Consider the following 27,684-nt stretch of genomic DNA (forward strand, 5'->3'; position numbering starts at 1 on the left):
ATGTATATTTTGTTATCTTTTTTTTAAGAGCAACGGACTGGCAGGATTAAGTTTCTCCCCGTCTCTGGCCCACACTCCAGTAAAGTAGGTGGCGGTAATGCATCCTAACGTTAGATGCCAACCGCCGATAAACCCAACCGAAGAAGAAGAAGAGGTTGCGGGTTCTAGTGATATCTCGCGGTACCTGTGTGAGTAGTTCAGCTTCATTCCACCACGGAGAAGCCAGTGGAAGGTGTCGGTTACAGCTGAAGTTAGTACTTTAATTTGAAACCACGTAGAAACTGCCAGAAAGGATAATTTATTAACAAAATAAATGTGTTTAATTGCCTGAAAGGACATCAAATCAACAACATATTACGGACTGGAATCAAGAACTAATTCTGTGATCTACAAAGAAACTATCTAGCTAATTTAGCCTGCTAACAAAGAAAAGCATTTCTCTTGAGAAATAATCCTCACTATTCTCTTTAGTTATGAGTCATGTGGTCGTCGATAATCCACACGGTCTAGATCAGCAGGTGAGTGACTACTTCATTTTTAAAATTGATTTAGTAAAATAAAATAAAATGAACCAATATTAAGTTAAGACACCTAAAATAACACTTGTCAGCTTGCTACGTGTATGCTAAGCTAGCCAAGCTGAAGTGGTCCGTAGAGCCAGGCTCGGTTAGCTTAGCGCGTAGCTAACTGCGTGGATGTGTCTGGTAAAATGGTGGTTGGTGTGTGTCGCCGGTGAAATTAGATGGTCATGGCGGAGCTAGCGAATGCTGCCTAGTAATATTATGTTCCGATCAGACTAATTGGGTAGCAAATTCTTTGTCTCAAAAAGATTGTCGTGAACACTTGCCGTCTATTGCGCCATAGTAGCTAGCTGGAAGCTTTAAACCATGTTAATTATAACCTATGCAATGTGTTTAACTAGCCATCCTAAGGTTACCTACACGTGAGGCCGGTACCGATTGCGCAGTTGATGATTTTTACGACAATTTATCCAGGCTCTGTTAGGCCTTAGCTATCGTTTGTTAAGTAATGTAGCTATCTACGGAGCTTAGATTTGTCAACATGGGAAGTAGTTAGTTACCTGGCCATTGATATTCAACTAACCGTTAGTTTACTTGCTAGCTGGTTAGCTTGAGGAAATTCTACCGGCCGGTAAATGTAACGTTAACTGCGGAGTCTTGAAACGTGGCGCAGGAAATAACTATTTGTCTACTGTACAGTAGGGGACGAGCCCAAACAACTACCTCTTTCCCAACTGTATTTTATTTATTTATTTTGCTCCTTTGCACCCCATTATTTTTTATTTCTACTTTGCACATTCTTCCATTGCAAAACTACCATTCCAGTGTTTTACTTGCTATATTGTATTTACTTTGCCACCATGGCCTTTTTTTGCCTTTACCTCCCTTCTCACCTCATTTGCTCACATCGTATATAGACTTGTTTATACTGTATTATTGACTGTATGTTTGTTTTACTCCATGTGTAACTCTGTGTCGTTGTATCTGTTGAACTGCTTTGCTTTATCTTGGCCAGGTCGCAATTGTAAATGAGAACTTGTTCTCAACTTGCCTACCTGGTTAAATAAAGGTGAAATAAAAAATACTTTTTTTTAAACTACTCCAGACTGCGTTTACGAAGCCAATATGCCATTGTCTAGTTAATGTTGGGTTTGTTATGTAAAACATAGTTGACTAGCAATTTAACCTCCTTTTTATTTTATTGTCTGTAGCTAGCTAGATGTTAACGTTAGTCTATTCACTACGAACCTTAGGACTCAAGCCAAGAATGTCGACTGTGAATCGATCTTTTAGTACATTCAAAATCAATTTCTTTTGATGTCAACATTTGATTTATTTACTTGCCCTACAGGCTCTCTCACATTGAGAACTTTACTTTTCCAGCCAGTGCTAGGATCTGACTCTTTTTGGCACTTTGCTCTGTCTGATTTGGAAGCATTAATTCACACTTTGGTTATACGGTGCTTGTGTTAATTGAAGGATTTTGTGTTTTCAGCTTGCTGGCCTAGACTTGAACTCAGACGGACAGGGAGGAGGCACTGGCCGTAAGTATTCACATAAAATATAATTGTCTCAAGTGGGGTTTCTCTTTGAGCACAGATGTTCATAGCGCATTCAATGACAGGAAATTGATTGTTCTGTGTATGGCTATTAGTATATAATTACATTATCTATTAGATCATACTGCTAAGGCAGGGGTTCAGAAACTTATTTGGCCTGCAACCCCATTTTGATATAATATCCTCACCCCACCATGTAAAAAAAACTGATCAACGGCCAATCTTAACTTTTTTAAAATTGTAAATGAGTATTACAAATCAGTTGAAGTATTTACAGTTGAAGTCAGATGTTTACATACTTTGGTTGGATTCATTAACTTGTTTTTCAACTACTCCACAAACTTCTTGTCAACAAACTATAGTTTTGGCAAGTTGGTTAGAGCATCTACTTTGTGCATGACACAAGTAATTTTTCCAACAATTGTTTACAGACAGATTATTTCACTAATAAATAACTATCACAATTCCAGTGGGTCAGAAGTTTACATACACAGTTGACTGTGCCTTTAAACAGCTTGGGGAAATTCCAGAAAATTGTCATGGCTTTTAAAGCATCTGATAGGCTAATTGACTTCATTTGAGTCAATTGGAGGTGTGCCTGTGGATGTATTTCAAGGCCTACCTTCAAACTCAGTCCCTCTTTGCTTTACATCATGGGAACATCAGAAGAAATCAGCCAAGAACTAAGAAATGAATTGTAGACCTTCACAAGTCTGGTTCATCCTTGGGAGCAATTTCCAAATGCCTGAAGGTACCACGTTCATCTGTAAAAACAATAGTACGCAAGTATAAACACCATGGGACCACGCAGCCATCATACCGCTGAGGAAGGAGATGTGTTCTGTCTGCTAGAGATGAATACACTTTGGTGCGAGAAGTGCAAATCAATCCCAGAACAACAAAGGATCTTCTGGAGATTCTGAAGGAAACGGGTACAAAAGTATCTATATCCACAGTAAAACGAGTCCTATATGGACATAACCTTAAAGGCCGCTCCGCAAGGAATAAGCCGCTGTTCCAAAACCGCCATTAAAAAAGCCAGACTTCAGTTAGCAACTGCACATAGGGACAAAGATTGTACTCTGGTCTGATGAAACAAATAGAACTGTTTGGCCTTAATGACCATTGTTATTTTTGGAGGAAAAGGGCGAGGCTTGCAAGCCGAAGAACTCCATCCCAACCCGTGAAGCACTGGGATAGCAGCATCATATTGTGGTGGTGCTTTGCTGCAGGAGGGACTTGTGCACTTCACAAAATAGATGGCATTATGAGGCAGGAAAATTATGTGGATATATTGAAGCAACATCTCAAGGGAGGAGGTCAGAGACCTGACCGGGTGGTGACAGAATAACAACCTATCCCTCAACGTAACCAAGACCAAGTAGATGATTGTGGTCTACAGGCAAAGGAGCACCGAGCACATCCCCATTCTCATCAACGGGACTGTAGTGGAGCAGGTTGAGAGCTTCAAATTCCTTGGTGTCCACATCAACAACGAACTAGAATGGTCCAAACACCAAGTCAGTTGTGAAGAGGGCACGACAAAGCCTATTCCTCCTCACGAAATTATTCCTCTTTAAGGATTACCTAGGATAGGATAAAGTAATCCTTCTCACCCCCCCTTAAAAGATTTAGATGCACTATTGTAAAGTGGCTGTTCCACTGGATGTCATAAGGTGAATGCACCAATTTGTAAGTCGCTCTGGATAAGAGCGTCTGCTAAATGACTTAAATGTAATGTAAAAAGATTTGGCATGGGTCCTGAGATCCTCAAAAGGTTCTACAGCTGCAGCATTGCTCGGCCTCCGGCCACAAGGCACTTCAGAGGGTAGTGCGTACGGCCCAGTACATCACTGGGGCTAAGCTTCCTGCCACCCAGGACCTCCACACCAGGCGGTGTCAGAGGAAGACCCTAAAAATTGTCAAAGACCCCAGCCACCCCAGTCATAGACTGTTCTCTCTACTACCGCATGGCAAGCGGTACCAGACAAGTCGAGGACAAAGGCTTCTCAACAGTTTTAATTCCCAAGCCATAAGACTCCTGAACAGGTATATGGTTACCCGGACTATATGCATTGTGTGCCCCCGCCCAACCCCTCTTTTACTGCTTTTCTCTGTTTATCTTATATGCATAGTCAATTTAACTATGCATTCATGTACATACTACCTAAATTAGCCTGACCAACCAGTGTCTGTATAAAGCCTTGCTACTCTTATTTTCAAATGTCTTCTTACTGTTTTATTTCTTTACTTACCTACACACTTTTTTTTCTCTGCACTATTGGTCAGAGCCTGTAAGTAAGCATTTCACTGTTGTATTCGGCACACGTGACAAACTTTGCTTTGAGACATCAGGCAGGAAGTTAAAGCTTGGTTGCAAATGGGTCTTCCAAATGGACAATGACGCTAAGCATACTTCCAAAGTTGTGGCAAAATAGCTTAAGGACAACAAAGTCAAGGTATTGGGAGTGGCCATCACAAAGCCCTGACCTCAATCCTATAGAAAATTTGTGGACAGAACTGAAAAAGTGTGAGCATGGAGGCCAACCAATCTGACTCAGTTATACCAACTCTGGAATGGGCCAACATTCACCCAACATATTGTGGGAAGCTTGTGGAAGGCTACCCAAAACATTTGACCCAAGTTAAACAATTTAAAGGCAATGCTACCAAATAGTAATTGAGTGTATGTAAACTTCTGACCCACTGGGAATGTGAAAGAAATAAAAGCTTAAATAAATCATTCCCTACTTATATTCTGACATGTCACTTAAAATAAAGTGGTGATCCTAACTGACCTAAGAGGGGGACATTTTACTAGGATTAAATGTCAGGAATTGTGAAACTGTATTTGGCTAATGTGTGTAAACTTTCGACTTCAACTGTAAATCTGAAGTAAGTATGGTTTGAAGTGACTGAAATCCATCTAAGGTTTTGGGATGTTCAGAAGATCATCATGCAATTATTTTTGTATGAACATTGTGGTCAATGTTGTCTGATTTTAGTACCTGTTCTTGTCCACTCTGTTGTAATGAATCCTGTGTGCTTGTGAGCATTGTAGAGGGAAATGAAAGACTCGTTCCTGAGTCTTATTTCGTTTTTTACCACTTTCTCCCAAATTTTATGGTATCCAATTGGTAGTTAGCCTCTCCCCTCCTGATAAGACAAGACTAATAAGGTTGAGAGCCATGCGTCCTCTGAAACGCAACCCAACCAAGCCGCACTGCTTCTTGGTACAATGACCACTTAACCCGTAAGCCAGCCGCACCAATGTGTGGGAGGAAACATCGTACACCTGGCGACTGTCAACCGGCACTGCTCCTGGCCCACCACAGAAGTCGCTAGTGCGCGATGGGACAAGGACATCCCTGCCAGCCAAACCCTCCCACCAACCCTGACGATGCTGGGCCAATTGTGTGACACCTCGTGGTTCTCGGTTGGCTGCGCCAGCCTGTACTTGAACCCAGAAGCTCTAGTGGCGCCGCTTACGCTGCAATGCAGCGCCGTTCGGCTGGCCCCTTTCCTGAGTCTTATCTTTCAGTGATGGGGTCATTATATTCTGTGGCTTAAATCATTCAAAAGGTGGCTACATTTGTAGGAAGAAAACCGCTTACTGAAGTAACTCAGATTCTATGAACTAGGCGTGATCTCAGGTTCTCTCGTGACCCCATTTTCATACCAGACAACACCACATAGTTTTAGAAACACTGCCCTAAGGGGTTAGCGTGTACAGATAACATGTAGGCTAAAGGTGGCAAAATGACACTTGTGAGTTAACAATTTAGATATGTTTCCAATTTTCCAGGATAAGGATTTGCATGCAGTGTATCCCATTGTGGTGATTCTGTTGGTCTTTGTTCATAGCTTTACCATACAATGTGTTTCTCGATACGAAGACTGACAGTCCTACATTTTCTTTCTGTTTCCAGGGCGATACATTCCACCTCACTTGAGGAACAAAGAGGTTTCCAAAAACGGTAAGTGATCTCTTTGACACAAGGTAAATCACACACAATACATAGCTCACTGGTATTGCCAGTCACTGCTTACAACACAGACCCACACTTTAAAAGGAATTTGCGGAAGATTTCATTATGTCCCAATTCTATAGGCCTACCGCTCTGCCCTGAGTGTACACTTGGTCAAATCCCTTCATGGATTTAAAAGGAAAGGTGGAATCTCCCTTTGGTCTATGCTTTACCCAATTTCAGTCCTTTTTAAATGCATGAGGCACGATGTACAAGTACAGATTTGGGTGAGAATTTGACATTCAGTGCAGTTACTAAGAAAAAAAAACGTATTATCCTCTTGGAACTACCCATCCCGGATCTGGGAGAATTGTTATCAACTACACTAATTAGCATAGCGCAGTGGTCAAAAGAAATGACTAGAAAATATTCATGAAATCACAAGTGAAATATAGTGAAACACAGCTTAGCCTTTTGTTAATCACCCTGTCATCTCATATTTTGAAATGAATGCTTTACAGCCAAAGCAAGACAACCGTTTAAGTTTATTGATAGCCTAGCATAGCATTATGTCCAGCTAGCAGCAGGAAGCTTGGTTACAAATCAGAAAAGCAATCAAATTAACAGTTTACCTTTGATCTTCGGATGTTTTCACTGACTAGACTCCCAGTTAGACAGCAAATGTTCCTTTTGTTCCATAAAGATTATTTTTATACCCAAAATACCTCCTTTTGTTGGTCACGTTATGTTGAGAGATCCTCCGGAAATAGCGGTCACGACAACGCTGAAAAAAATTCAAAATTATGTCCATAATATCGACAAACATGCCAAACATTTTATAATCAATCTTCAAGGTGTTTTTCAAATATCTATTTGATAATATATCAACCGGGACAATTGGCTTTTCAGTAGGAGCTAGGAGGAAAAATGACTACCTCTGTCTTTTACTCAAGAATCACTCAGAGCCCTCAGCTGGCAGTCATTTACGCTCATTCTTCAAAATAAAGGCCTGAAACTATGTCTAAAGACTGACACCTTGAGGAAGCCATAGGAAATGGAATCTGGTTGAGATCCCTTTAAATGGAGGCAAGGCATCCAATGGAACAGAGCTTTCAGGAAAAACAGCACTTCCTGGTTTGATTTTCCTCATGTTTTTGCCTGCAATATCAGTTCTGTTATACTCACAGACAATATTTAGACAGATTTGGAAACTTTAGTGTTTTCTATCCTAATCTGACAATTATATGTATATTCTAGTTTCTGGGCCTGAGAAATAGGCAGTTTCAAATGGTTATTTTTTTTTAGCCAAAAATGAATATCCTGCCCCCTACAATCAAGAAGTTTAAACTGACTTGCCTTAAATAAAGGTGTAAAAAAAGAGATTGTGCCAAATCGGTGTCCAAAAATACCCATTTCCAATTGTTATGATAACTTGGAATCGGCCATTCCGATTAATCGCCCGACCTCTAATTTCTGCTCCTTGAGGCCAAAGGCAACCAAGGAATGCTCAAATTCTCAGAGTACAGTATTTTAGGGGGAAAAACAAAAATAGATCTTCTGTCTGTGCTTTTATTGGCAAAGACAAAGTAGAGCCTGCTACCCTCAAAGTAAAACCAGATGCTTTACCCCATCCTGAACAGCATGAAAAGATGGCTTTCCCAGTAGGCCGGACGGAATCCAATGCTTCTGACCATCTCTACGATGGCGACACTTCACATGCAGCTCTCTTGCTACTCTGTCATTGTGTTAACTAAGTTGTTTATCCAAAAATATAGCACCAACACTTAATTACATCACGTTTGTTTTTCTTGATGAACAATTCTTGGCGAACAAACATGGAAATAATCTGAATTCTGTTGACTGAACCTGTAATACTTAATGATCAACTGTCACCTCTTCCACCCGCATAAGGGGTTTACCTGATTGCTGTTACTGTACAGCCCCAAGCCAATTCTTCTCCCGCTCTTGACGAACTTAATAGCGTTATTTTAAAAAATACAAATGGAAACGTGTAGCCAGAGGCCTTAACTATCGCCGCAGGGGACTATAATTTGCCACCTGGGGAAACTACTGCCAAAATACTTTCAACATGTCCCCTGACCAGGTGTGACAAAACACTGGACTGTTGCTTCTTCTCCACCCAGGGACCATATTGCTCCTTCACACAACCCCACTTCAGCGATCAGATCACTCATCAGTCCTTACTTCCTGTTTACAAAGAGACTTGCAACTGCAAAGGTCCCTGATGCATTCAAATAGGATGCAATAGGATGTTCAAGTAATTAATTTGTGACCTAGAGCAGCGGTTCCCAAAGTTCTTGAACAACCATTTGCACAGTCTCACACAAACATTATTTTTGTGAAAAATAACTTGGCGGTCCTCCCATTGGGAACTGCTGACCTCGAACGTTATTGAGGTTGCTAAAGACAGGAGAAACTGGACAACAAGTTCTGGGCATCTGACTTGTTCACGTGGCAGGTACTTCAGGCTATCAAGGAGAAATCTAGCGGAATTGCCCATATTGACTCCTCACTCCCACATGAGGCGAACAACTGATCTACAGCTTCCAGCAACTCAGGAATATGTACTCAAGTTTCAATCAAGACCATGTTCTGTTGTCCAACCTTGTAGTCTCGTGATTCCTGCTGTTTGTTGGCCGTTTGTTTTATTGGCCTGCTATCGGCACAAGCATATGTTGAGTTGCCTGAGTTAGGGCTGTTAGTCCCTAGTATATCATTGACGAAGAGGCTACGCGACAGACCAGGCAACTAGTTTTAAATCTGAACTTCATGCAGATCGGCAACATATCACATTCCTGCAAGATGACCAATTTGGAGGACGGATGGTCTGGCTACTTAGCATTTGGCGTTGCGCTGGATATTGGCAAACAACATGGTCTTCTGAATGCCCATGAGAACCAGGATTTCTATTTATTAAAAAGAGAAACTGCTTAAGTTGTTTTTACAATCAACTCTGTGACGTAATGCAAGTCTAGGCACCTGCCTTAACATATTTTGTGTTGGGAGCGGGTAGCACGGACATTCCCTCGTCTGTGTTCTTGCAGTTAATGCAAGTGATCTACAATCGATATTCTCTGGCATTTTTAAAAATCCTCTGCACATCACGGTTGTTGGATTTAGTCATGTAACAGTATTGTTTGCTACTTGCTCCTCACTGTGTCCAACACAACAATATTATTTTAGGGAAATAAAAGTCTGACTTCTAAGAAAATGGTGTCATGCTAGCTAAGCTAGCACTGACTCATTAAGACTGACTTGCCTCTTAGAAGTTGTGCCATGATTAATGAGATATTCAAAATGGGATTTACTTTGACATTTTAAGATATTGCATAAGGTTTGTCTTGGGTTAGTTTCATCTCACTTTTGCCGTTATTTGTCTTTTTATTCCACAACAGAAAATGCGTATTCCTCTGGTAGACAGTGTGGTTATTCAGTGCCACCACCAGTAAACTTCTGTAAGTCCCTTCCGCCTGCTTTGTGCTGAGATGCATGAAATGGCCTTGCACACAACACCAATGTGGGTTGTTCCAGATGCAGGTTCTGTTCAGTGTAGCTTTATTATTTTGACGTGCTTCCTAAAATGTTAAACAACATATTTAAGATCTGATCATGTGCGTTGGTACAAACTTAATTTGTATTTGGAACCAACTGTGAAGAGTTCTATCCTTTTTGAAAGACCAATACTTTTACCACTTTGTCAGTGGGGGCTGGTTAGACAGATGTGATATACCTGATTGTACCTGCTCAACACATTCCCAATGGGGAACGCCTCCCACAACTGGGAATAGGGTATCGCTTTACGATATGCAGCCATAGATGGGTGTCGAGGCTACTTCTAGTGTAACTTGTTTCTGGTGAAGGAGTGTTGTAAAATGGATGTCTTTTGAGTAAGATTCTGCCCTGCGCCGCTAGCTAGTATGGCTGTATTACCAAAGCCAAGGTGAGCTGCTTAATGCTAACATATGTTTAGTATCTGCAGTAGGAGTAAATCTGTATCAAAATGAGCCTACATTGTGTGTTTTGCTCATCCTAGGAGCATACAGAAGGAATACCATTAAAGCAGGGACTCCAGAATGAAAGGGAGCATGTTCGATGAGCGTGAAATGTCTAGTAGCCTAGCCTATACTTGGAATCCTTCCTATAGGCACTGTAATGCTGCGTTCATAGCCAGGTGTTAGAAGGATGTTTGTTTTTTTAAACTGGGCAAGTCGGTGAAGAACAAATTCTTATTTACAATGACTGCCTACCCCGATGACGTTGGGCCAATGCCCTGCCCTATGGGACGCCAATCACGGCTGGGTTGTGATATAGCCCAGGATTGAACCAGGGTCTGTAGTTACTCCTCTAGCGCTGAGTGCCTTAGACCGCTGCGCCACATAGAACTGGAAAGAATCCACTTGAATGCACCTCCAACTGGTAATTATTAGTGGTTAACTCATCTATCATCCCTGAGCTCTGACTTCTCCCGCATGCTGACGTCACCTACTAAGGAAATTACCCCAAACAGCATTTTGGGAAAATAAATTCAACGAAACACTACTCATAAAAATCTGTTTGTTTACAAACATGATAGCTGTACTTTTAGTTTATGGTTGATGCAATAGCCAATCTGTTCAAAGCACGTGAATGCATCTTAACTGGTATTTTTTTTACTTCAACTGCCAATTGCAACCTTCCCACTTGGTTATGAATGCACCATAAATGCCCAAGGGAAACATTCGGAACTTGCAGGCTTTAATTTTGTTGAAGCTTCGCTTGTCTTTGGCGGCGTGCCTTGCATAGTGATATCAGAGCTTGCAGTGTGCTGCTGTCTATGGTGACTGATCTGAATCCTGATGAATTATAAAGTGATTTCCTTTATCCTTCCACGTTAATTTGGTCTGCTGTGAGGATTGGTTCACCATTTCTGGGCACTTTTATATATATATATATATTTAAATAACATGTAGAAGGTTGAGCAAATGTGTTTTTTTGTATTTCACTTGTTTTTTATATATATATGTATGTATATATGTATATATGTGTGTGTGTGTCAAAAGCTCCAAATACGTCCTTTTTTAGAAACGGTTACAATTTGAGTATAGTGATGCAATGTTCTATTAGATTTGTATTGCTACTCAAGCGTTACCTCTGTCCATTCTAGCAGCAGGCTACACAGAATGACAGCTGGGTAGGTACGTAGAATGTATGCACACATGACTGTAAGTCGCTTTGGATAAAAGCGTCTGCTAAATGGCATATATTATAGGTGAAACGTCTCGAGTCGCGCAAGGGAATATAGTGGTGCCAATAAAGCTCAGAATGGCACGATTTGGTGTGTACATCTACAGACGTGCATCGCTATACTGAGACGTCGGTTTCTTAAAGGACTGATTTGGGTGTTTCTGGAGTTGTGGTTTATTATTATTTTTTAAATAAATTGGGATTCCCCTGCACAACAAGCAATTAGGAATTATTTCACAGCTGGGTTAAGTTTCTCTAAGTAGTGAAATTGCAGAAATTGTCTGAATCCTTCTATAACATTCCATTTACATAAATTTTCTTTAAATTTATTTTTATAGAAAGATGGTGAGCCACTCCTTTAACTTTCCTGTCCAGAAATAGTCCCTTCTATAAAGAAGGAGCAGACTTGCTAATTGTACTGTCTGAAATTAAACACATTTTATTTCACTTTTAACTAGGCAAGTCGGTTAAGAACAATCTTATTTACGACTGCCTACCCAAGCCACTGTATAAATATGGCCCGCACAACTGTCTAATTTCATGTAGTTAATGTCTTACGTTTTGGAGACTCGAGTAATTTATATCGACTAGTTTTATTAGTGTCAGGCTGCATTCATTTGAATTCCTTACTGCATTTGAGCTAATCTGTTGTGACAAGATAGGGGTGGTATACAGAAGATGGCCCTATTTGGTAAAAGACCAAGGCCATATTTAGGCAAGAACAGCTCAAATAAGCAAAGCGAAACAACATTCCATTACTTTAAGACATGAACGTCAGTCAATATGGAAAATTTCAAGAACTTTGAACGTTTCTTCAAGTGCAGTCACAAAAACCAAGTGCTATGATGAAACTAGTAATAAATAAATACATACCCTTGAATGAGTAGGTGTCAACTTTTGACGTGTATGCAATATATACTGTACCAGTTAAAATTGGACACCTACTCATTCAAGGGTTTGGTAGTGGACATTTTTTAAAGTTAACTACTTTCTACGTTGTAGAATATTTGGGAAGACCATCAAATATGAAATAACACATTCATGTAAACAAATCAATGTTTTAGATTCTTCAAAGTAACCACCTTTTATGACAGATTTCTCTCAACCAGTTTCACCTGGAATGCTTTTCCAACATTCTTGAAGAAGCTCCCACATGCTGAGCACTTGTTGGCTGCTTTTCCTGAACTCTGCGGTCCAACTCATCCCAAACCCTCTCAATTTGGTCGAGGCTAGGTCATCTGATGCATCACTCTTCTAAGTCAAATAGCCCTTACACTGCCTGGAGGTGTGGTGAGCTGCAGAATGCTGTGGTAGCCATGCTGGTTAAGTGTGCCTTCAATTCTAAATAAATCGGAGTGTCACCAGCAAAGCCTCATCACACCTCTTCCTCTGTGCTTCACGGTGAGAACCACACATGCGGAGATCATCCGTTCACCTACTCGGCGTCTCACAAAGACACGGCGGTTGTAACCAAAAATCTCAAATTTGGACTCATCACACCAAAGGACAGATTTCCACCGGTCTAATGTCCATTGCACGTGTGTCTTGGCCCAAGTCTCTTCTTGATGTCCTTTAGTAGTGGTTTCTTTGCAGCAATTTGACCATGAAGACCTCTTCACGCAGTCTCCTCTGAACAGTTGTTGAGATGTCTGTTAGAAGATCTCTGTAGCATTTATTTGAGCTGTTCTTGCCACAATAGTTGGTCTTTTACCGAATAGGGCATCTTCTGTACACCACCACTACCTTGTCACAACACAACTGATTAGCTCAAATGCATAAATTCCACACATTAACTTTTAACAAGGCATACTTGTTAATTGAAATGCATTCCAGGTGACTTCATGAAGCTGGTTGAGAGAATGCGTGTGTGCAATGCTGTCATAAAGGCAAAGGGTGACTACTTTGAAGACAGTAATCTAAAATATATTTTGATTTGGTTCACAATTAGTCTTTGTGTACATTATTCTGTATGTGTTAATTCATAGTTTTGATGTCTTCACTGTTATTCTACAATGTAGAAAATGGTCAAATAAAGACATTTTTGAATGAGTCAACTTTTCACTGGTTCTGTGTGTTTTTCTTCTGGGATTTTTTTTAACCTTTCTGTTGTCCTGGGAATCCAATCTATCCCCTTCGTAGTCTCTGAATACATGATAACCCCATAGTACGCTCTCTACCTGTAATCATTCCTCTTCCTTTCATTCCTCATCCTGTCCATGAAGACTCTCCAGGAGGATGGGATGGCGGACGCAGCAACGGCTTCACCAACGGTTACCATGACAACCGCAACGGGGGACGCGGCGGGCCTCCCCGAAATGACAGAGGTGGGTGTGACAGCTGCCGTAGTAACACAATGGGTGACACCTTGTTTAATCAGCCAGTGCACACCGCATGTGGGGAAACCTACCGTGCCAAGTTGTATTTATTTGTTCATCAGTAATAGTAATTACACTTGACAATGGATACAAGTAGTAGGTAATGTTTTATGCTGTAGATCTGTGTCTCTAGATCCTACTGTGTGTATACTCGATTTACTTGGTAATACTAGTAATAACTAATAAATATATATAATATAGACGGTATCTGCAGAGGCAGAATTTCCTTATCACCAGCAATGGAAATAATGTGTCAATATAAATCAGACTTATTCAAATTGTTATTGATCAAATAGTCTATGCTGGAAGGGTACAAATTAAAAAATATACAATTAACAAACACCCCTGCACATTCAGTCTAACCCTATACTCATATCGTCCAATCAAATCTATTTACCAAAATAGCTGCTCTTTCCCAAACAATATCTTGTTGGTGGTAGACAGTTCTTGCATGTTAGTGGGATGATGAATGTATCCACGGTTACTCACTGAGCTATCCACTCTCCCAACTCAGGGTTTGGTGGTGGACAAGATGGTGGAGGCTGGGGAAGTGCTCCCAGACAAGATGCAGCCTATAACAGCTTTGGAGGGAGGGGCAAGTCTTCCTTCTACAGCGACCGTGGATCAACAGGGGGCAGAGGGGGGTAAGTACCACTCGGTGCACTGTCTGTTGGAACTCTGTATTTAGCCATACAATTAGGTGTGTGGTTATTCAGATTTATAAAAGTGTGGGTGTCTTTTGCAGTTATCAGCGTGGAGGGTATGGTGGTGGTGGTAACAACCGCTGGCAGGAAGACTCCAGAGACGACGAGGACTGGTCCAAACCCAGCCCCGCTAACGAACGCCTGGAAGCGTGAGTCTCACTCCTCTCTTAAATTGACCAAAACCAGTGTGTCTAGGACTTGTGCAACTTGAAGTGTGCCATATATATATATATATCATTCAGTTTGGTTTTTCCGGGCAACTTTTGAAGAGTCCTGTTTATAACGTTGGTTTGGACATCAAGTCTGTGACGTCCTATAACCCAAACTATCTTTTTCCTCTCCTCTCGTCCAGGGAGTTGTTCTCAAGCGGCAACACTGGTATTAACTTTGAGAAATACGATGACATTCCCGTGGAGGCCACTGGCTCCAACTGCCCGCCACACATCGATAGTGTAAGTCGTATGATTGCCTTTACCAGTTGACATGTAAATCAAGGGAAAAGCTGTGTATGGAAAATGTTGAAGCTTTTCTTATTGACAAAAGTCAACAGCGTAGAAGTGATCCAAAACTAACGCCGTCTGTGTTTGGCTATTTCAGTTCCATGATGTGGACATGGGGGAGATCATCATGAGTAACATTGCCCTGACCCACTACACACGGCCCACCCCCGTCCAGAAATACGCTATCCCTGTCATTAAGTCTAAGAGAGACCTCATGGCCTGCGCTCAGACTGGTATGGGACTGAATGATTGAAGATTCACAATGAGTGATGCCGAGACTAAGATTTTTCACTTTAAAATGTATGTTAAAATTATGCATCTGCACTGTTCTTCAAGTAAATTTGCAAACATGTTTTTTTTTGTTATTTTTTAAAGTGAAAAAATCTGAGTCTCAGCATCACTCTGTTATTGTGGCATTACCTATGAAACCATGTTCTTTACTTCAAAGGAAGAGATGCTAAGGGAAGTGCTAGCTGGGTATACTATGAATTTAAAACAGGTTTTCCGATAGTCTTTCTATCGCTTGCTACCTTTTGTGACCAACAAAGACGAATGATTGTTCTATTGACTAAAAGACTGACTGTTCCTCAGGCTCGGGTAAGACGGCAGCCTTCCTGGTGCCAGTGCTGAGCCAGATCTACACACAGGGGCCCGGAGACGCCGCAGCGGCTGCCAAGAACGGACAGGTACACACACACGTCCAGCCTGCAACGTTGAGTTTTCCCATCGATCTGAAATATTGCTTTTCTGTGACAGCAAGCAATTCAGTTGCCCCCCCCATTGCCTTGCTTGTGTGCTGTTTATTTATTCTGTGTGCTGTTTATTTATTCTGTGTGCTGAGGTTGACCCAACACTTGTTGTTTCCCTCCACAGGACAGTGGTAAATATGGGCGCCGTAAGCAGTATCCCCTCTCTCTGGTCCTGGCTCCCACCAGAGAACTGGCCCTGCAGATATACGAAGAGTCCAGAAAGGTATGGGCTAAATACACCATGGACAGAACATGAATGATCTTGTAGTGACAGTGTAATAGTCGAGTAGCCTAGTGGTGGCAAAGGAACATGGGCCCGTTGACTTGAATGTTGCTCATTATCAACATGTTGAGTGATTGCATCTAGATTAACCTTTCTAGGGCAGGGGTTCAGCTTGCGGAATATGATCAAATGAATCACTAACTTTTGATCTTCACCAGATGACACTCATAGGACAAGTTACACAATACATGTATGTTTTGTTCAATAATGTGCATATTTATATCCAAAAATCGCAGTTTACATTGCCGCATTACGTGCAGTAATGTTTTAATAACGTAACATCCGGTGATTTTGCAGAAATAATCATAAACATTGATCAAAGATACAGCTGTTATTCACAGAATTAAAGAGACTAATCCTTAATGCAACCGCTGTGTCAGATTTCAAAACAACTTTATGGAAAAAGCATAATCTGAGAGCAGTGCTCAGAACCCAAAACAGCCAGAGGAATATCTGCCATTTTGGAGTCATCAAAGTTAGAAATAACACCATAAATATTCACTTACCTTCGATCTTCACCAGAAGGCACTTCCAGGAATCCCGGTTCGATAATAAATGACTGAATTGTTCCATTTATATCCAAATAGCCACTTGTTGTTAGCGTGTTCAGCCCAGTAATCCATCTTCATGAGTCGCAGGAACTTGTCCAGACAAACTCAAAGTTCCATTACAGTCCTTTTAGAAACCTGTCAAATGCTATATGGAATCAATCTTTAGGATGCTTTTAACATAAAACATCAATGTTCCAACCGGATAATTCCTTTTTCTGAAGAAAAGCACTGGAACGAGAGGTAACTCTGTCAGGAGCACGCGTCATGAGACCAAGGCTCTCTGCCAGACCTCTGACTCAGAGGTCTCACGAGCCCCTTTATAGTAGAATCCTCATTCAAGTTTCTTAAGACTGTTGACATCTAGTGGAAGCCATAGGAAGTGCAACCTCGTCCATATCTCAATGTATATTCGGTAGGCCAAGCTTTGAAAAACTACAAACCTCAGATGTCCCACTTCCTGGTTGGATTTTTCTCAGGTTTTCGCCTGCTATATGAGTTCTGTTATACTCGGACATCATTCAAACAGCTTTTTAGAAACGTCAGTGTTTTCTATCCAATACTAATAATAATATGCATATATTAGCATCTGGGACTGAGTAGGAGGCAGTTCACTCTGGGAACCCTGTTCATCCAAAAGTGAAAATACTGCCCCCTATCCCAAATGTTAAGAAAATATCGACCTCTATTCTTGGCATGTACACGTTTTCCTCGTGTGTGTTATGGAGGAACAAAATTCCCAGTGCTAGGTCTTCAGTACCAACATGTTTCGTTTTCTGGTTCTATCCTCAATCACTGGTACACTATCATGTTGAAATGGACTGGCATCAGGTTCTATGTAACATCTGCTATAGAACAATTCTCCAAAGATGACAAAAGGATAATAGTTAATACTGAATTATCGGTAGTACTAGGGTTCTGAATGGTCCTGTATGTCTCCCCCTCCCCTGTAGTTTGCGTACCGCTCCCGTGTGCGTCCCTGCGTTGTGTACGGAGGGGCTGACATCGGCCAGCAGATCAGAGACTTGGAGCGAGGCTGTCATCTTCTGGTGGCCACACCTGGACGGCTGGTGGACATGATGGAGAGGGGCAAGATTGGCCTCGACTACTGCAAGTAAGTGGGACGTTGGCTAGTGCTTACGAGTTGGCTAGTGCTTACGAGTTGGCTAGTGCTTACGAGTTGGCTAGTGCTTACGAGTTGGCTAGTGCTTACGAGTTGGCTAGTGCTTACGAGTTGGCTAGTGCTTACGAGTTGGCTAGTGCTTACGAGTTGGCTAGTGCTTACGAGTTGGCTAGTGCTTACGAGTTGGCTAGTGCTTACGAGTTGGCTAGTGCTTACGAGTTGGCTAGTGCTTACGAGTTGGCTAGTGCTTACGAGTTGGCTAGTGCTTACGAGTTGGCTAGTGCTTACGAGTTGGCTAGTGCTTACGAGTTGGCTAGTGCTTACGAGTTGGCTAGTGCTTACGAGTTGGCTAGTGCTTACGAGTTGGCTAGTGCTTACGAGTTGGCTAGTGCTTACGAGTTGGCTAGTGCTTACGAGTTGGCTAGTGCTTACGAGTTGGCTAGTGCTTACGAGTTGGCTAGTGCTTACGAGTTGGCTAGTGCTTACGAGTTGGCTAGTGCTTACGAGTTGGCTAGTGCTTACGAGTTGGCTAGTGCTACGAGTTGGCTAGTGCTTACGAGTTGGCTAGTGCTGGTTGGCTAGTGCTTACGAGTTGGCTAGTGCTTACGAGTTGGCTAGTGCTTACGAGTTGGCTAGTGCTTACGAGTTGGCTAGTGCTTACGAGTTGGCTAGTGCTTACGAGTTGGCTAGTGCTTACGAGTTGGCTAGTGCTGAGTTGGCTAGTGCTTACGAGTTGGCTAGTGCTTACGAGTTGGCTAGTGCTTACGAGTTGGCTAGTGCTTACGAGTTGGCTAGTGCTGGCTAGTGCTTACGAGTTGGCTAGTGCTTACGAGTTGGCTAGTGCTTACGAGTTGGCTAGTGCTTACGGTTGGCTAGTGCTTACGAGTTGGCTAGTGCTTACGAGTTGGCTAGTGCTGAGTTGGCTAGTGCGAGTTGGCTAGTGCTTAGTTGGCTAGTGCTTACGAGTTGGCTAGTGCTTACGAGTTGGCTAGTGCTTACGAGTTGGCTAGTGCTTACGAGTTGGCTAGTGCTTACGAGTTGGCTAGTGCTTACGAGTTGGCTAGTGCTTACGAGTTGGCTAGTGCTTACGAGTTGGCTAGTGCTTACGAGTTGGCTAGTGCTTACGAGTTGGCTAGTGCTTACGAGTTGGCTAGTGCTTACGAGTTGGCTAGTGCTTACGAGTTGGCTAGTGCTTACGAGTTGGCTAGTGCTTACGAGTTGGCTAGTGCTTACGAGTTGGCTAGTGCTGGTTGGCTAGTGCTTACGAGTTGGCTAGTGCTTACGAGTTGGCTAGTGCTTACGAGTTGGGCTAGTGCTTACGAGTTGGCTAGTGCTTACGAGTTGGCTAGTGCTTACGAGTTGGCTAGTGCTTACGAGTTGGCTAGTGCTTACGAGTTGGCTAGTGCTTACGAGTTGGCTAGTGCTTACGAGTTGGCTAGTGCTTACGAGTTGGCTAGTGCTGTTGGCTAGTGCTTACGAGTTGGCTAGTGCTTACGAGTTGGCTAGTGCTTACGAGTTGGCTAGTGCTTACGAGTTGGCTAGTGCTTACGAGTTGGCTAGTGCTTACGAGTTGGCTAGTGCTTACGAGTTGGCTAGTGCTTACGAGTTGGCTAGTGCTTACGAGTTGGCTAGTGCTTACGAGTTGGCTAGTGCTTACGAGTTGGCTAGTGCTTACGAGTTGGCTAGTGCTTACGAGTTGGCTAGTGCTTACGAGTTGGCTAGTGCTTACGAGTTGGCTAGTGCTGGTTGGCTAGTGCTTACGAGTTGGCTAGTGCTGGTTGGCTAGTGCTTACGAGTTGGCTAGTGCTTACGAGTTGGCTAGTGCTTACGAGTTGGCTAGTGCTTACGAGTTGGCTAGTGCTTACGAGTTGGCTAGTGCTTACGAGTTGGCTAGTGCTTACGAGTTGGCTAGTGCTACGAGTTGGCTAGTGCTTACGAGTTGGCTAGTGCTTACGAGTTGGCTAGTGCTTACGAGTTGGCTAGTGCTTACGAGTTGGCTAGTGCTTACGAGTTGGCTAGTGCTTACGAGTTGGCTAGTGCTTACGAGTTGGCTAGTGCTTACGAGTTGGCTAGTGCTTACGAGTTGGCTAGTGCTTACGAGTTGGCTAGTGCTTACGAGTTGGCTAGTGCTTACGAGTTGGCTAGTGCTTAGTTGGCTAGTGCTTACGAGTTGGCTAGTGCTTACGAGTTGGCTAGTGCTTACGAGTTGGCTAGTGCTTACGAGTTGGCTAGTGCTTACGAGTTGGCTAGTGCTTACGAGTTGGCTAGTGCTTACGAGTTGGCTAGTGCTTACGAGTTGGCTAGTGCTTACGAGTTGGCTAGTGCTTACGAGTTGGCTAGTGCTTACGAGTTGGCTAGTGCTTACGAGTTGGCTTGGCTAGTGCTTACGAGTTGGCTAGTGCTTACGAGTTGGCTAGTGCTTACGAGTTGGCTAGTGCTTACGAGTTGGCTAGTGCTTACGAGTTGGCTAGTGCTTACGAGTTGGCTAGTGCTTACTGAGTTGGCTAGTGCTTACGAGTTGGCTAGTGCTTACGAGTTGGCTAGTGCTTACGAGTTGGCTAGTGCTTACGAGTTGGCTAGTGCTTACGAGTTGGCTAGTGCTTACGAGTTGGCTAGTGCTTACGAGTTGGCTAGTGCTTACGAGTTGGCTAGTGCTTACGAGTTGGCTAGTGCTTACGAGTTGGCTAGTGCTTACGAGTTGGCTGTTTCTGTCGTCCCCGTCAGCTACCTGGTGCTGGATGAGGCTGACAGGATGTTGGACATGGGTTTTGAGCCCCAGATCAGACGCATCGTGGAGCAGGACACCATGCCCCCTAAAGGCATCCGCCAGACCATGATGTTCAGCGCTACCTTCCCCAAGGAGATTCAGGTACACTCACCCCAGTAGTGACGAAAGCTTGAGAAACTGAGTCAAACTCTTAGTGTGTATCTGACTGTTTCTGCCTGTGTAGATGCTGGCGCGTGACTTCCTGGAGGACTATATCTTCCTGGCTGTGGGCCGCGTGGGCTCCACCTCTGAGAACATCACTCAGAAGGTGGTTTGGGTGGAGGACGGTGACAAGCGGTCCTTCCTCCTGGACCTGCTGAATGCTACAGGTAAGAAACACAAAGACACCAACTCAAACTATTCACACACATTCACTCACAAACAAACCAAACTCTATCCTAAACACATGTATAACATTCAGTCAGATTGAAACTAATTCATAACACTTGATTTTTATCTAAGAGGGTTCATTGTTAGTCTATTCCCTTGCCCCACCCCCAGCCACCTGTTAGTCTGTCCGCCACAAAGTAAATGAACATCCACGTGGACACAATTGTGTCTCCTAAACTAGTTGGCATGATGAACCTTCACCATTCTCCTCTGGGTGAAACAGAGGGTGGTTGATGGGAAAGCGCTAGTTATCATATCTGTTAAGTTTTCAATTTCTCCACACTGCCTTTGGTTTACTTTGCTGGGCGGTTTGGTTTTATCTAGTCATTCCCAGTGACGCTCCTGATGTTCAGGAGGCTGCAGTGACACCTGGTAAGTATTATTATGGTACTTATAACCCCTAGTCTGACCCTCCCAACTGGCAAACATCCCACTCCTCATCCTCCCCACATCCCTTTCTTTCTCCTTTCATAATTTCTCATAGGAGCTTTAGGGCCATAAATAAAGCTTGCCGTCTCTGGGCCATGGGAATCCTGCCCGTAGTTCAGCGGTGGGCAACTCCAAGTCATGGAGAGCTGTGGTGTGCAGACTTTTATTCCAGCCCAATGCGAAGACACTAATTTGAGTCTAAATGACACCATGGGGCCTCCAGGACCAGGGTTGGCCTGCCTTGTAATTTAAAACAGCAGTAACACTTGTAACCCTAAAGGTTTCTAAGTGGAGCACAACTTGTTGCTTTTAATTTTCCTCTCTCTTTTTGGAAAAGGGAGTGTTTCTGGCTTGGTGTTACTGTCTGGAATGATTTTCAACACACACACACACACACACTCTGGATGTGTAGGGTGATTTTAAGGACACTGTGGGATGTTTGCATTTGGAAACTGAGCTACACCTTCTGTTAGTCACGCAGTTACATCTTGTATAGGTTGAGTGTGTGTGTCTATGGTAAATAAAGTACACACAAATCCCTCTGTATTAGCATTTCAGGCCTTCCAAACAAATGATCTTGTGCATCAGCCTTAACACTCTCGACGTGCCAACGTTTCCTTGGCAACTAGTAAAGCATCCTAACACTCTCGTGGAGATTAACAAATAGCCTAGATGTCACAGGACGCTAGGACCAAAGCAAGCAGACCTCTTCATCACCATGGTAACTAGGCCCTAAGAGGTGAACATGCATGTAGATATCCTAGCCCTGTTTTGAATACTTAGAAAAGACAACCTCACGAAAGGAGTGATGTCTTTGATATAACATAACATGACTGGATAGATGAATGTTCGGCTTCCATGCCATACGATGTTATCCTTCACCTATCAAACATGTCAGATCAGTAATTGATCTGAGGAAAACAGGATGCATTTTACACACCTGGTCCTGGACTCCCATCGTTCAGTGTTGCCATGCCAACCATACCAAACACTGCCTATCTGCCACTGAGGAAACAGGCACAGGATCATCAGAGAATATCAATGCTCCCCCATCACTATCTCCATAACACCACCATCCAGTTTCACTATCCAGTGTTTGCTCTGATAGCCATTAATGCCGTGTTAGTCCACTGTAGATAAAACAATGATGCTACTCTATAGTACCATTCCAAATGGCTGTGAAGACATTTTGATTTATGGGACAATCTGCTGATTCTGATATGAAGACATTTGGCATATAAACTCTGTAAAACAGAAACAATAATTTAATGGTTGTCAGTGAAAGCAAAGTCACTTCTGCACCCCCTTGTCTCCATTTTTCACTTGCCATTTTGTTTTATTTTCACCACGGAGACTGGGTCGGGCACATCACCTGCTATGTTTTGAGTTCCTGCTCCCATCTCCCCAGTGTCTGTAGTCTTATTCCCACTCATCGCCTGTGAGCTCAGTACGGTTTCTTCCTTCCTCTTTTATTCTCTCTCTCCGGCTCTCTAGGTAAGGAGTCTCTGACGTTAGTGTTTGTGGAAACCAAGAAGGGAGCGGATGCCCTGGAGGACTTCCTGTACCGCGAGGGCTACGCCTGCACCAGTATCCACGGAGATCGCTCCCAGAGAGACAGGGAGGAGGCGCTGAACCAGTTCCGCTCTGGACGCTGCCCCATTCTGGTGGCCACCGCGGTACGACAACACACGCTCGCACTCTGTCAACAGAAGTAGTTGTCATTCTCTTGCAGGCATCCGAACGTATCAGGATTCGTATTGAAGCTACATCCGTAACGTTGATCACCACAGGCCCCCCCCCTCGCCGGTTGAATAGTGTTTCCCTTTGTGACTGACTGCCTGTTCTGTCTCTCATCCAGGTGGCTGCTCGTGGTCTGGACATCTCCAACGTCAAGCATGTCATCAACTTTGACCTGCCCAGCGACATCGAAGAGTACGTTCACCGTATTGGTCGTACCGGTCGTGTGGGGAACCTGGGTGAGTGGGACTAGTGTTTGACATGTATTTACTGTGTGTGTCATGTAGGGGTGGGTAGGATTTTGACCCGGCCCATCTCTAACACTCCTTGGTCCTGTTCATAAGGGCATGTGAAGAAAGTTGGAGAACGTTTTGTTGCGAAAAACAGGAAGGAGCTTTCTTTTGTTTGCAGGATATTTAACATGACCCTGACTAAATGTATAAAATACTAAATTATCCTTGGATAAAGGTGAAAGGCTTCGGAAAAGGCGAAGTTCGAGAGCCGCGCGTCCCCTGAAACACAACCAAGCTTGCACTGCTTCTTGATACAATGCCCACTTAACCCGTAAGCCAGCCGCACCAATGTGTGGGAGGGAACATCATACACCTGGCGACTGTCAGCCGGCACTGCTCCCGGCCCACCACAGGAGTCGCTGGTGCGCGATGGGACAAGGACATCCCAGCCGGCCAAACCCACCTCCAACCCTGACGATGCTGGGCCAATTGTGTGCCGCCCCATGGGTCTCCTGGTCACAGCAGAGCCTGGACTTGAACCAAGAATCTCAAGTGGCACAGCTAGCACTGCGAGGCAGTGCCTTAGACCACTGTGCCACTCAGGAGGCCCACTGGTGCACGTTTAACGGAAGGTCGGGGTGCCGGTGAACAACAGTGGCGTGTGTGTTGGTCATGCGCATCTGTGTATCACTTCTCATATAACTGGGATGCTAAGAAACGAGTAACTCTAAAACCACAATATTTAAGATCACACACTGCATGAATAGTTAAGAAGCCTTCAAGTATTACTCAAACTCTGTCTCTCTAGCGTATTGAGCCCTGTCCTCTTTGTGTGTAGGTCTGGCCACGTCGTTCTTTAACGACAAAAACAGCAACATCACCAAAGACCTGCTGGACATCCTGGTGGAGGCCAAGCAGGAAGTACCCTCCTGGCTGGAGAGCCTGGGTTACGAGAACCAGCACAAGGGCACCACGGGACGCGGACGCTCTAAGAGGTACACACTCTCACACCTTTTCAGGGATGTTAAATGGACCACTTGTGTTGAATTTATTGTCAAAGGAGAACACTTCACTACATGTTCTGTGTATTTTTGTCTCTCCCTCTGCTAGGTTTTCCTCTGGTGGATTTGGTGCCAGGGACTACCGCCAGACGCCCGGCGGCGGTGGCTTCGGTGGTGGTGGTGGACGCGGCGGCCCTCGCACCGGAGGTCACGGAGGAGGAGGAAGTCGTGGCGGCTTCGGTGGAGGTAAACGCTCGGCCCTCTTCAGAACCATTCTAAATGTCACTTGAGTTTTTATCATGATCTTTTGGAATGAATGTTTCAATCATGTGTGAGGGGAGATCTCTGCAGTTATAACTGAATTTATTGGACTTTCTATCTTCCCAGGTGGCTTTGGAGGCGGGAACTCCTATGGTGGTAACGACGCTGGCTACGGTGGCAACTACAGCCACTCCGGTAGTGGAACTGACTGGTGGGGCAACTAGTCGCCATTGCAAACGGGTTGCCACGCCAACCAAACTCATCCTCTCACGGAAACCACATGTTGACTACGCCAGACTAAAACACCCCCTACCCCCTCACTCAACCCTGTGTAGTTTCACTGACACACAGTACATTGCACACACTGTGATTCTCTGCCCTTCCGCTTCTCTCACAAGGAGCAAGACGCAACGCCAAGACAACCAGCGCAGCGCCGATCTATTGGAGAAGAGCAGAGATTTGCACATTTTTCAGATAAAAGGAGTGCTCACATGTATGGTCTGATATAGCAACTCGGATCAAAACAGCAAATCCTTTCTTTGTATAAACGGAAAAGAAACCCAAGAATAACCTGAGGATCATTTGTATGTTAATGTACTGTGCCTTTTGAATTTAGACAGGACTAATTCTGTGTCATTTCACCAAATGAATGTTGGCCAAGAGCTCTGAATTATTGTTATTTATTTGGTGAAAAAAGAAGCATAGAAGAGAACTGCTTGTACTTAATCAAACCTTGGCAAACACTGGGGCATTGTGGCTCGTTCGAGTCATGAATCCATTTGAACCTTTCAAAATTGTCGCAGTGACATCATGTAGCCTTTTCTCGGGTTCAACCCAGAGTTCCAACAGCTAACATCACTGTAGCATCCGACATCACTGGGCCGTTCTCCTAGTGTGGCTAATAGAACTGTATTCTAATCTTTAAGGGACGAAGAGTTCGATTACTTTTTCTTTTTTTGCTCACTCTATCCTGGATAGGCTCGTCTATAAAGGATACGGTAGTCTTTCGAAAAGCCATTCCAGATCTCTTAACACTTAAAGTCATTAAGCTCTGTGCTAACAAACGCACACTGGGGTTACATTCAAACAACACAAACACTCAATGTTGTAACTTGTTACTCCACATCTATTGACTTGACAGTGTTATGGCAGCTAGTAAAGTTAACTAAACGCTAGCTACATTAACTGGGCGGTGTTTTTATTTTGATTTAAACTCCAAACATTTGAAGTGGGCGCATGCGCAGTATTTGAAAACCTTTCTTTTTTTCTTATTTGAGTGAAATGTTTCTCCACACCTGTAACGAAAAATGGCGCCATCTTGGAAGTGAAGTTCAAAATGGCTCCATAAGGACCACAGCGTCGGGGGGGGGGGGGGGGGGGGGGGGGGGGGTGCACAGCGTGGGAAGGGCACAGTGTGGCGCGACGTTAACGTTAAACCGTCTTACCGTTGACCGAGCGGTGGAGCCGGTATTCTACGCATGCTAGTGTTTTGTTTTTTGGTCAAGGAGATATAAGACAAATGAACTGAGTCGCAGGCTTAACTTAATTACAACCCTTTTCTCTTTTCAAGCTGCGTTGGAGGTTCATCTGTCAGAGACAGGAGCAGTCCATCACTAAGGGTTAACCAGTCAGAAAGCAAATGGACTGTTCAGAGTAGGACAGTTGTGCCCTGGGCTGGTGTTATGGGGTGGTCAGGGGTTTGGGCTCAAGTTCAGTGCGCCAACATTGCTTTGGTTTCCATTGCTGCTTACCGCAGCTGTGGAGGTGGCCAAAGCTGGGCAACTTTTGTCCCCTTATGGTATATATATGTACTGTCAACTCCTCTGGGGGTTTGTCTGCTTTAGATGTGTATAAAGCTCTGGTACCGAATGGCCAGACGAGGCTTTTCCGCTCAGAGGAGCAGCTGAGGAGGGAAGGGGCATTTGGCGAGCTCTAAGTGCGCTATGTTTCTTCTCAAGTGTGTTGTGCCTTTGAACACTTTTTAAATTGAACTTAAAAAGTGGATGCACTGACAGTGTTTGAGAACTTTGATTGAATGGTGCTACTTGAGTTTCAGTGTAGGCCCTCGTTAGTTGTCGTGCCCATCAAGTTTTACAAAAGTTATTTTATTGCACATTTAGAGTTTTATAAAAATGTCTTGAATACGTGTCCTTAAGCTTCCAAATATTGTTCGAGGAGATTGTGGAAAAAACGCAGCTTGTTTACAAAGGGGAAGGGTTCTCAACATTTAACCAGGATTTTTTTGGGACCAGGGGATTAAGCAGTTGGAATTTAGCCATTTGCACACAGATTTCTAGATTCTACTTTTGCTGCTAGTTTTGTGTAATTTATTAAGCATTTTTGAGAAATATTTATTTTTCTAAGCCTCAAAGTGGTTCTTTGAAAGTTTCAAGAAACTTGACCAAAAGACGGTAACAAACACTGGCACTTGAATGTTGAATGTCACCTGTATGCGTGAAATTTATATTTCGGGGTAGTGTGAGCTTTTTAATGTTTAAGACATATTGGACTCTGTCAATAATAATAATAATATCTGCAGTTGTTTTGAGGCCTTGGGCCCTGACATATCTAAATACTAGCTAGATAGTCTGATTGGCCTTCAAAAGAAAAAAATGGAATTAAACAGACATGCCAAGGTTTGGAATTAAAGTTCTCAAAAGAGCAAAAGCTAATTTTCCTCAACGTACCAGTGCAGAAGTGCATGGGATTGTCCAATTGTGTGCGTTGTGTTTAACTCTATTCTAATTAGGCCTATAATTATTTTTGTTCCAGTGAATGTCTGGCACATGGCAATCTGAAACAAACATGTGGTTTATTCTCTGTTGCATTTGCATATAGGGCACCTGTAGTAATTGTTTTCCCCTCAGAGTATTGAGCAGGTCTCTGCTGCAGTAGTGTTCCCCACCGTAGCAGGACATTAACTAGCCAGACCACAAGATTACTATGCTATGACCACCATTTACTTGCTCAGTGCCCTGAGACATACACAGGTGTTTAGATGTGGACTTTGCTTTCTGTACTAGCTTAGAGGCTAATGCACTGCATGGGGAGAGACTTGGCTGTGTGACTATTGTAATGATTTTACCAAAATAAAAAGTTTGAATGCAAAAGTACCTTATTATAAAATGTAAGCATGTTTTATAAGATTTGTTATAAATGTAGGACAGGCTATTGCCTGGAGTGTTTGCGGCAGAGGAGCTGCGAAGTTGGCGCTGGTTGAGATTTGATAGGCTTCAGTTCTTTTGAAGATAAAAATTAAAATAAAATAAAAATTGATTTCATTAAAAACAAA

General features: G+C 43.4%; 1 protein-coding gene and 1 pseudogene across 5 annotated transcripts; both read left to right on the forward strand.

Annotated features, from left to right (window-relative positions):
- The first annotated feature begins 188 nt into the window (after positions 1-188).
- On the forward strand, positions 189-27,684 carry LOC124044225 (ATP-dependent RNA helicase DDX3X-like). Of its 5 annotated transcripts, XM_046363797.1 has the most exons (21): positions 200-250; positions 472-518; positions 2,017-2,065; positions 6,010-6,057; positions 9,465-9,524; positions 13,515-13,616; positions 14,182-14,311; positions 14,413-14,520; positions 14,724-14,823; positions 14,969-15,104; positions 15,463-15,557; positions 15,745-15,843; positions 17,405-17,565; positions 20,299-20,443; positions 20,526-20,670; positions 21,056-21,103; positions 22,655-22,836; positions 23,019-23,136; positions 23,969-24,125; positions 24,241-24,377; positions 24,519-27,684. In XM_046363797.1, exons 2-21 carry the CDS (start codon positions 474-476, stop codon positions 24,614-24,616), a joined length of 2,163 nt encoding a protein of 720 aa, XP_046219753.1. In that variant the 5' UTR covers positions 200-250; positions 472-473; the 3' UTR covers positions 24,617-27,684. The 5 variants fall into 5 exon arrangements, with proteins under 5 accessions (XP_046219752.1, XP_046219754.1, XP_046219755.1 ...); XM_046363796.1 differs by having other exon boundaries at positions 189-518; XM_046363798.1 differs by lacking the exon at positions 21,056-21,103 and having other exon boundaries at positions 189-518.
- Positions 17,134-17,257, forward strand: LOC124044788 (annotated as a pseudogene).

This window comes from Oncorhynchus gorbuscha, linkage group LG09 (genome assembly GCF_021184085.1).
Source record: "Oncorhynchus gorbuscha isolate QuinsamMale2020 ecotype Even-year linkage group LG09, OgorEven_v1.0, whole genome shotgun sequence".
Taxonomy (NCBI): domain Eukaryota; kingdom Metazoa; phylum Chordata; class Actinopteri; order Salmoniformes; family Salmonidae; genus Oncorhynchus; species Oncorhynchus gorbuscha.

What these genes read in the sequence shown, in the direction of transcription:
- LOC124044225 (XM_046363796.1), top strand. Translation starts at nt 474, where the DNA reads ATGAGTCATGTGGTCGTCGATAATCCACACGGTCTAGATCAGCAG. An exon ending in CACACGGTCTAGATCAGCAG is followed by an intron (nt 519 to 2,016) that starts GTGAGTGACTAC and finishes TTGTGTTTTCAG; the next exon opens with CTTGCTGGCCTAGACTTGAA. An exon ending in GGAGGCTGCAGTGACACCTG is followed by an intron (nt 21,104 to 22,654) that starts GTAAGTATTATT and finishes CCGGCTCTCTAG; the next exon opens with GTAAGGAGTCTCTGACGTTA.